The sequence below is a fragment of the Urocampus carinirostris genome, chromosome 4 (genome assembly GCF_059441175.1).
Source record: "Urocampus carinirostris isolate Australia breed hairy pipefish chromosome 4, RoL_Ucar_1.0, whole genome shotgun sequence".
In the NCBI taxonomy this organism is placed as follows: Eukaryota; Metazoa; Chordata; class Actinopteri; order Syngnathiformes; family Syngnathidae; genus Urocampus; species Urocampus carinirostris.
The window spans coordinates 35,486,337-35,497,378 of NC_142352.1; the positions used below are offsets into that span (position 1 = coordinate 35,486,337).

An 11,042-nucleotide genomic window follows, 5' to 3' on the forward strand; every position below is an offset into this window, starting at 1 on the left:
TCTTTAAATGAGGGACGGGTCCAACTAGCGGCTCTTGTCACCTATTGGCAAGAAATTATTGGCCAATTCAGTCATCACTGATTAACCAATAGGTGAAAAGCTTAGCCAGTTTGACTCGCCCCCTCAATAAGATGGCATATTGCTGTAACAGAATATGATACGACAAAAAACAACAACGACAAAGTACAACCGCCCAAATGACAAAGACGACAAAATACGAAGACCAAATACAATGACAAAATACAAAAATAATATACAATTTGCACAAAATACAATGCCGAAATCCAATTTCTTATTTATTTATATTTATTTATCACTACCTATGGCAGTATCGCTCCTACGTACGGCACAAGGGAAAACAGTGAACTGCTTTTTCCCACAACGCATGCGCTTTAAATAAAAAGCATCATGGTGACATCTAAAAATATTTCCAATGCCCTTCTGGGACGACAAAATAGTTGATGTTTTTGCCAACATCATTCCTACAGTTTATAACAGGAGCAAAGCAGGAGGTTTGACAGTACTTTTAAATATTTTCAATATTTACAATCTACTCACGATATTTATTTTTCACCCAAAAGACAAATCTCTCATTTGTATACTTTCAAATTGAACAGCAGGGTTAGTTATCCATCAAACACATTAGAGTTCCCTTTCCTTATCATTTGAGCCGGTCACTGATTTCTCTTTAATCCTCATGGAACAATGACAAACCCATACAATGTGGTCCATTAAAAAGGCAACCACCGATGACAACAACAGAAAAAGAAAACTCGTCACGTCTGTGTTTCAATTTGGCCCTATTCTCCACAGTATGGTTCATTATAGAAATGTCGAAAGTGCCCTGGCGCTGACGTTTACAAAAATACTGAACGAGTGGACCGATTTTATGCAACACAGCCCTTATTCGTGTTATACATCAGTGCGGATGCAAACCTCTTTATACATGTACCTCTAATCACAATAATGTTGGTGTTCGAGTTTTATTTGCAACAAAAAGCTTGCTTTACGAAGGAAAATCCAGTTCTGGAGCACTCCCAAGGGCTTCCACTAGAGACTGCTCGAGACTGCTCACCGCTAATGACTGCTGACTGCCAGCATCAGCTTCTCCAGTTCGCGCATGCAAACGACTACTGGCAAAAGTAGAGATATGTTGTGCTGTAATTTTTTCAAGTGTTTGTTTATTTAAAGTTACAGTCACTATAATTATAAGTGTACTGTAAGTGCTTATGTGTCATCAATAGTCACTCGATCTTATACCTGTCAACATAACCACCTGCTCCCATTATTAGTAATAAATTATTTCTCTCTGTAATTGGAATATATTTAATTAAGGATTCCCATCTCCAGTTTTCTTGAGCATCTTTGATTTGTAAGTATTTTAACATGTTTTTATAAAGTAATAATAAAAATATAACTTGCTATTTGAAATTTTAGTTTTCTACCTTTTAAGTAAACAGGCCTCAGATGTGATTATAAATCTCTGCTTACAAATGTTAGAAAGGCATGTCTTATGATGAAACCATGTATTCTTCCACAATACCAAAATTAATAAATTATAGACATTTCTTGTTTACATACTGTAGTAAACTGACTAAATATTTTATCAAAATGTTGTGTCATGATACAAACATGTCTCGAAAGCCCCTCGTGGAAAAGAAAACAAGACTGCTTCAATTGTGTCAGAGTGTAATTGTTTGAAGATGATCCGTTGTTGTTTTTCTTTGAGTGGCTGAGGGCGTGGGATTTCAGTTTGGCTTTTTATTGCACAGCAGAGTTTAGCGGCAGGCACATACTCATCATTCATCACGCCGCAAATAGCCCGCTTTCTCCAAACTAACGGGCACAATTGATCATTGATTCATCGTGTTTGAAGGCTATCGAGGCAAAACATATTTACAAAATAAGGATGGACCGGTATGACTTTTCTGAGGCTGAGTCCCATTTATTTTTTTGGGGCAGCATTAACATGTTCATAACTGATTAATTGGCTGATTTATGTTTTTAATATACACTACTATTTAAAAGTTTGGGGTCACTTAGAAATTTTAATCTTAGGACAATTGTAGCTTAGTATCAATCTGCCCACCGCTACCGGGTGCGCCGCACTCAAGTCTGAGCTGGCCCAGCAGTCGAAGGGCCCTATTTCTTTCACTTTTCTCCTCTAGACGTTTTCATTCCCCTGCCCGCCTCCTCCCCCTCGTAAACACGAAGCCATTTTCCCTGCCTGTAATTCATGCCGTTCATCTGCAAGGTTTACAGGAGAGACAAATTAAAAAGGGACTGTAATATCCCTCTGTCGCACGTGAGCCACGGGCCTCATGAATCACAATAAATTCTATTAAGCAGCACTCCTTCTTTGTTATACGCCCCCCACCCACAACTCTGCCCCTCCAAGCCCCACTAAAGTATCCCCCAGAATATGTCAGCACTACCTAAACATTTGTGTTTATCGACGCAATCACACATCCACCTAACTGCTTCCAAAACGTTGCGGCGCCCTGAAACAAAATGTGCTTTCAGGCAGTCAGCAAAATGGTCGAGAAACAATATGGCAGCTAATTTCTTGTTGGAGATTGATGAGATTACACGAGGAAGGACACTAATGTGCAGGTTGTTGGATACACTCACATATTTGTACCCCATTGAAACAGAAATATGTCATCAAGGCTATAAAACCTACTGTTCTTTTGAAATTGCTAATCACTATTCGTGACAAGATGGGGAGACTTGTTTTTGTGGATATGCGACAAGGAGCTGCATGAAGAGCCGCAATGGTTGTCTATCTACAAAGACCAAAAACTAGATCAACAATGTCAGCAAAAAAGAAATCATCGTCGGGTACAACCAACAAATGCAGGGAAGAGGACTGTCTTTGAAAGCATTGAGTGCAGGTTACAAAGCTGCAGAAGAGTTCTTGCCGTGTTTCGCTCCATATATATATATATATATATCTCATCTCATCAGCCGTACCGCTTATCCTCATTAGGGTCACGGGGGGGGGGCTGGAGCCCATCCCAGCCATCTCCGGGCAGTGGGCAGGGGACACCCTGAATTGGTTGCCAGCCAATCGCAGGGCACACAGGGACAGACAACTCATTCGCTCATTCACACCTAGGGACAATTTGGACCGGCCAATTCACCTGAAATGCATGTTTTTGGAACGTGGGAGGAAACCGGAGTGCCCGGAGGAAACCCACGCAAGCACGGGGAGAACATACAAACTCCGCACAGGAAGTCTGGAGCTGGATTTGAACCCACGACAGGTTCCCATGACATGAACTGTGCCGCACAAGCGCTAACCACTGCGCCGCCGTGCTGCCCTATTTATATATATATATATATATATATATATATATATATATATATATATATATATATATATATATATATATATATATATATATATATATATATATATATATATATATATATATATATATATATATATATAGCTTGTTACTTTGTCTAACAGCTTTAATCTTTCTTATATCATTCTGATCTCTGGCAACAGAGGCTGGAGGAATAAGGCAGAGGGAGAGGGGTAGAGAGGGATATCACGCTCAAGCTCATAGTTTTATTTTATTCTCGGATGAAAATGGTGAAAGTAAGAGAAGGACTGTTTCAAATACAGTCCAAATGCCAACCCAAAGTCCCATAGAGATGAAAAAAGAAGAGTTTGTTCAAAGAGAGTCACGCACTTGCATGGCGACACAAGCAGCTTAAGAGAGCCTGCATTAATGATTTTAGCCAGAAGATGGCGTCAGCAAGTAGTATATTTAGAAGTTCTGCACACCACCTTTAAAGTTACAGGAACTTCATTGGAAGTGCACACTACATGCTCACGCATCATCAGCGGTCTCTTGTGCTAGGTCACTCCACCTCTCCTCGTAAATTAGCAATAGCTGACTCCCTCAATGATAAGTGCTCATAACAAACTCACATTTTATGTTGTTAATATCATCTCTGTTTAGTAATACTGTATTTTCTATGCTTAATTACCATTTTTTTTTTTTTTTTAGTTATAAGAAAGATGTGCTTTAAGGCTAATTAGGGTTCACTAGGATGCTTTTGAAAATCGGGAATAAGCCAAATAGTTTTCATTATTTCATATCAGGAAAATGTATTCGTTACCTGAGCAATTGAAGCTGCAGCATGATCCTGGAACAAATTAAGCTTGTATGAGGAGTTACCACTGTACCTGCAGATGTGACACTCATGCTCATGTTTGCGTAGGTGTCACCGTGTTAGTATTTTTGATATGTATTTTGAAGTTTATAAGGCGCACCGGCTTATACCTTTGAAATTCCTTTTCACATTAGGGTCCTAAAGGTTGCCCACTCCTGCTCCATAAAGGTACGACATAATTCGACTCCATTTTCACAAAAGGTGCGCTTTTGAGGTCGCAAGAAAGGATGGAGAAAAAGGCCCAATCTGCCTTCTCTCCGGAAGCGGCGCAAGCTGATGGAAGGCGCTTGTTTTGTCCCTCCCCATAAGCTGCTCACCTCTGCCCATATGCATGCACACCAGTATATAAATTGCTGAATCAGTGTCAGTGATAGAGTAATGGTCCGGGAGGCATCGTAAATTACGGGGAGCGCTCCCTGGACGCAGACACTGGCTGTCTTGTCTGAGTGAGCGTGGCGCTCCTGAGCTAATGAATACCTTCATCTGGCCCCGGCAGTCAGCAGATTGGCCCCCGTTGATGGATCCTGTCAGGCCTCCGCCACTCCAAATTTCATTGCACAATAAACACGCTTGTCAAAAGCAAACAAAGTGAAATCAATTCATCGTGTACAGTGAGCGCTTGCTAAATGAAATGAAGAGGCCGCGCGCTCCGCTGACAGCCGTGCTAGCGTGTTATTTCCGCCTGCAGCTTTCTGGAGGCTAAAGGCGCATGAAACGCAACATTTGCCTTTTGCGCTTTGCTATTTTTGGACAGGGGCCAACCCGCGTAACGTTAGGGCTGCTAGGAAAAAAAATGGAAAGGAAAATAGCGTGAGGGTCTGATTATTTTCACTACAATTAATGTTCAACTGATACTGTAAACGGGACTTTTATGTCATCTGTGCTGATCTGTTCCCTTCTTCCATTTCTTTTTTCAACCCTAAAACTAGATTGAATTACTAAAAATGCAACAGGACTCATCTTGATGGAGTACGATTAGCTTTTTTCTTCTCTGTTTTACTCTTTTCTCTTTTTTTCTCTTCTCACACACACACACACACGCTCCCTCACAAAATACGATTTGCTTCCTTTCCCTCTTTTCTTACTCTATTTTCCCTCTTTTTCTTAATTTCTTTTCTTTTTTCTTTCTCATATTCTTAAAAATCTTTTATTTTTTTCCTCTACACAAAAATTAAATTAAAAGTAATAAGAAACTAAAGAAATCCAAGCTGTTTCCCCAAAACCATTATAAGAGTAAAATGACCTTAAGAAGAAGGCTACCTTGTGTAAAAATTACCATTAGATCAATGAATAATCAGGAAATGCATTAATTACGACCAAAAAACTGAAGGAAATATGTAGTGCTGCAATTAATAACTATTTTGATAGTCGACTATTGAAACAATTAGTCAAATAACTAGATAATCCTAAATTTAAGAATACATTGGTAATTAGGTAAATGTTACTATGTCGAAAATAATAATAAACACAACAAAATTAAATACAATAAAAAATACAGCTTTACTGTGGATTTGTAAACATTAAATAAAAATAAATAAATAATAAAACCAATTAGGCACGGTGCTCTGTCAATAAAAACATAAATCCGTAAATAAATAATTATTTAAAATCAAGTAATTTAATGTAAGTACCATTAATATTGTTTTCAAGGTTTGAATTTTGAGTGAAGTGCTCGCAAATGCTTGAAATTGTTGCCAAGTTTCTTAACAAGCCTGCTCAAAAATGACACCAGGACTGCTCTCACGTGGCTCCGCTTTGCCATTGTATTTATTTTCTCCTCGTGATAAGCGGTGGCAGCCATTACTTTGTACAGAATTGTCCTTTAAAGCATACCCTAATGGACAGATGCATGCTACACCTAAACAAAGCACTAGGAAATGTGTATTAATGCAAGGACGATGTCTCAATTATGGACTTTTATTATGGGTGTTGCAAAAATGAAGGTTGCATCTTCCAGTGGTAAATTTAACTGTGAAGAACTTCCCGCAACTGTGATTTTTAACCAACACCCGTATGGGGAGAGATTTCTCTCGGAAAAATATATATTTGCCATTTACTCAAGATCATAGTATCATATGTCTTGATAAATAAATCGCACATGTAAATCTTAGCTATATTTCTGGCAATTCAAATTACACAATTCACAACAGATTTCTTTTTTTAATGGTACTTGGGAATTTGGAAATCTGGTTTTGAAAGTCCTTTAAAAAAGCTTGAATTTGCCCATTAAAAAGGTGTACAAACCCTGTCATTCAATCATGACTATCCAGTGACACATTTCGTTTTTCCAACACCTTAGAGTTCATTGAGAAAGAAATATCCGAAATGCTTTGTCATTGAATTTTGGGGCAGCGTCTTGAGCGATTATGGAAGAGCGAGCTCAAACGCAGTCCCCGTTACTCATTAAGAACGTGATTTTGTTTATCATTTGAAATCATAATAGAAATCAAAGGCCAGGTAATGCGTGCCAGGCGGCTGCTGCGATGGTCTAATGAGAAGGCTTCACATGTGGATGATGAAATATGCATGAGTCATCCCAAGCTTTCTTTTGCAGACTTGAGATCATTAAAGATGTATCGTAGCATATGGAAGGCTTTTTTTGTCTTATTTTTTTCCCCAGCCTTGTTTATCAACATGTTTTTGTTTGTTGAAATATTCATTGAGCTTTTATTTAATTCTTTCACATCTTACTTATAAAAGGAAGCAAATGTGCATGCAAACAGAAATCATTATCAGTTTGATGTACAGTTTAATGCGAAGAGCGAGTGCGCTCTGCTGAGAATCTGATTGAGAACGCAAGGAATCATCTGATGGCCGACGTGCGAAGAAAGCTTCCCTTTCCCAAAAGTTGCTTATCTTTTCCCAAGCGGCCTCAAGCTCTCTGTTGTCTGTTTGTTTTCAGGCGCATTCACATTTTATGGATGCCCCAAGCTGAAATGTGAGCTACGGATCAGAGATGTCTGGGCACATGCGCATAAGATTCAATATTGTCTTTATTGTCATTAACATAAAAAATCAGGCACGGATATTTCTCTCCTTTAGGCAAAATTTGCTGTAGTGAAGTCAAAATGTGTGACCTACGTGAATCGAGTGGACCCGAGCATTTACTGCCCGCAAAATGTTTCATTTCGATTTATTGTTGGTATCTTATACTATGGGAGCAATATTGGTTTATATTTTGTCTAAAAAGATTTTCTGTCGTGCCTTATTTATTCCTGGATAAATAATTCCCAATAAAAATCACATAAGCCCGTTTCTATGGTGTGGATTCTTTGTTTACAGTAGCAGAGTTTGAAAATCTGCCCAGTTTCACATCCTGAAAATACAGAAGGCCTTCTGGAAGGCAAAAGAAGACCTCTCTGTTGCAAGGTGTTGATTGAAAAAAAAAGTGCGAGCAGGCCTTGAGTTGAGTTGCTGAATGCACATAGTCAATGTGCATTATAAAAACATGTTAATGATGTGATTCATCACAGAAACCGAAGGCCACTGTAAACAATTGATGGCTTTTCTTGGCGCTCTAAATTAAAGGTAATCCTAAATTCTTTAAGATGCAAAATGTGAAGAAATAGTACATGTTTTTTTTCATAAAATATCTCTCAATACATATTTTATATATATATATATATATATATATATATATATATATATATATATATATATATATATATATATATATATATACACATATACACAAGGGTTCGTACAGGTGCTTGAAATCCTTGAAAATGCTTTTCAAGGATCAAAAAGTGTTTGAAAATTGGGGGAAGTGCTTAGAAATGCTTGAAATTGTTGTCAAGTTTCACAACAACCTTGCTTAAAAATGACGCTGACACTGCTTTTTGGTGGTTTTGCTTTGTCAATACATTTATTCCCTTGTGATTAATGGCAGCTGGCATTAATCTGTATGGCATTGCATGCTACACCTAATCAGGGCTCGATGAAATGTGTTCTAGTGCACCAATTATGTATCAATTATGGACATTTATTAGAATTAGGAAAGCGTTTCTCAGTTTTAATTTGTAATGTGAAGAACCCCCTGCAAATAAAAAATGTAAACTACATTTTATCGTCATTTTTACAAATACCTACTCTATATTGCGAGAGATTTTTCTCAAAAACAAAAAACAAGTGGTATGCAATTGCTGGTCACTACAATCGTTGACTGTTTCAGAGCTTGCCTCACTTATTGTGTTAGTGTTTTGTTCCTTCAAAACATCACACCTTAAGAACAAACAAGCAAGATTGGTCAACCATCAGACAAAATTTCTCAAGCCTCAGGCATGTATAATATTTTGCAGCATGTATGCATAATCTGTGCCCAAATGAAAAAAAACTACCTTCTGTTTGGGAATACCTTTAATGACAATATCATCTTTGGCCAACAGGAGGCGCCGGCTCGGCAGAGGCGAGAGTATTCAGGGAGTCCCGAGGGAGGAACAGCAACGAGCCACACATCAAGAGGCCTATGAACGCCTTCATGGTGTGGGCCAAAGACGAGCGCCGCAAGATCCTGCAGGCCTTCCCGGACATGCATAACTCAAATATCAGCAAGATCCTCGGTACGTACTCTCCCGCGAGGCAAGGGGGGAATGTTGGACGGGGGCAAGCTGCCTAACGCTAGGGCTGTGAATGTTATGAGAGGCCGTTTGAGAAGTAAATGTTACTTGCTCTCACATGTAACACCAACCTCAGACACAGTCATACCCATGCACAAACACTACCATACTCTGTCATACACACTACTATACTCTCACACACAAACTATAATACTCTCATTCCACACACTTCTATAATACCTCCCACATACTACTATACTATCATGCACACAGTACTATGATTTTACACCCATATTACTATACTCTCACACACACTACTATTTTTTTTCACTCATCTATAAAGTTGTGATAACTTGTTTTACTTTCAGTAATTTTGGTATCCAAGGTGACGCACACTCATCTGTGTGTATATGTGGTACAGTACGATGTCAAACTGGAGTTGCTCCCTGCGTAGTACTATGTATGACAGAGTATAGTAGTATGTGTGAGAGAGTATAGTAGTATGTGTATGAGAATATAGTGCTTTTATGTGTATGAGAATATAGTGGTAGTATGTGTGAGAGAGTATAGTAGTGTGTGTTTGACAGAAAATGAGTATGTGTGAGGAAGTAAAGGTACTGTAACTTTAAATTAACATGCACATAAAACATTTTTACAGCATTTTCTTGTCTTCGTATAGTGAACAAGACTTTTTTTAAAAAAGAACTATATACCGAAATTCTCCTGTTTATATGTGCTTGTATAAAGATGTACTACTGTATTGTTTTTGTGGTTCAATAAAGAGGGTAAATAATACTATAATAAGTGCTTTTATTTCCCCCTCGGAAGGCTCCCGGTGGAAATCTATGTCCAACCAGGACAAGCAGCCCTACTACGAAGAGCAGGCCCGTCTGAGCAAGCTCCACTTAGAGAAGTACCCTAACTACAAGTACAAGCCACGGCCTAAGAGGACGTGCATCATCGACGGCAAGAAGCTACGCATCGGAGAATACAAGCAGATGATGCGCTCGCGCCGACAAGAGATGAGGCAGTTCTTCACCGTGGGGTAAGGTGCATTATATAAATTTGAAAAAGTGAATCCAAAAATTGTGAAGTAAAGGTAGAAAGAACTGAATTAAAATCACCATTTTTACTTTTATATTTCCATGGCAAGTGAGGGACTGCCCTACCTACCTTACCTGACTGCACATCATAGTGACATACCTTTTTTGGAGTTAAATATTTTTAGCTTATTACTAAACTAACGGACATATTCCTGTCTCACATTATTGGGTGGAGCGACTCCAGACTATTCCACAAAAGCACATGTAGACTTAACTTTGTGTGTTTAAATCAATATCCTTGGTTTAATCATTTTGGACAATAGCTCTCCGCAAATGGGCCGTGAAGTGCGCCGCTTTATTACAGGCTTCAAGCTGTAAGTATAGACTTGAACAAGCCTGCGAATGGGCAGCACTTAAAGCCATTGTGAGTGGCTAGCACGTTTCTCCAAGTGTTCCCACGTCACTCTTGTTGTTAAAGGTATTCACAAATTCTTAAACATCCAAAATGTGAGGAAATAGTTCATGTTTTTTTTGCATATATTTCATCAGTATAGTCCAACTATTTTCCAAGATCATGCGTTTTAAAGACTGCGTGTCTTGTTTTTGTCATCTTGAGCCGTGATGTCATCGGAAAAACACCAGCACCCTAGCAAACCAGTCGCCACATTGTTCTACGTGTTAATTAGTCGAATTGGTTACGAATGTTTAAAGCAAAATTTTGGTAGTATTTGAGCATGACACTTAGTCGTTGTGTAGCAGGTGGATGGAGTACTGCTACAACAAAGGGTGAGCAGCCAAAATTGGGCTAACTAAAAGCACAAGAGAGCTAACGGGGGAAGTTTCACAAAGGCAGGAGCTTATTCTCCGAAATTAAAAGAAGATTAAGAATGAAACTAGCTAACGTTCAATTTTTCTTAAATACTAGTAGCTCAAGAAAATAGCATTTATTTTATAAAACATGAGGCTCACCTAGAGGTAGCTGACATGATTTTTCAACATCTTGCTGCTAGGGGTATTTCCAAAATCGGGCTGGACAAAAAAGGAAGAAATGTAATTTCTTTGGGTCTCAGTAGTTTGTTTTCCTCTTTTTGCTTTTTCGCACTCATTTTTAGGAGCACTACGCAAATATTACAAAGTGTCCCTTTAAAGGGATTTTGATAATTCAGCAAAAAAAGATATATGGCAGTTAGTTGTCTATTCATTAACAAAATATTGCACCAGCAAAAAAAGAGCTCCATCCAACTCAGGGTTGCTG

At 38.5% G+C, this 11,042-nt stretch overlaps 1 protein-coding gene across 4 annotated transcripts in view; it reads left to right on the forward strand.

Moving 5' to 3' along the window:
- The window catches only part of sox6 (SRY-box transcription factor 6), a 203,061-nt gene that overhangs the window by 182,823 nt on the left and 9,196 nt on the right, over positions 1-11,042 (forward strand). For all 4 annotated transcript variants that reach the window (XM_088334368.1, XM_088334367.1, XM_088334369.1 and 1 more), the window contains 2 exons: positions 8,574-8,747; positions 9,573-9,789. In XM_088334368.1, coding sequence (XP_088190494.1) covers positions 8,574-8,747; positions 9,573-9,789 — 391 coding nt within the window. The remainder of the gene's footprint in view (positions 1-8,573; positions 8,748-9,572; positions 9,790-11,042) is intronic.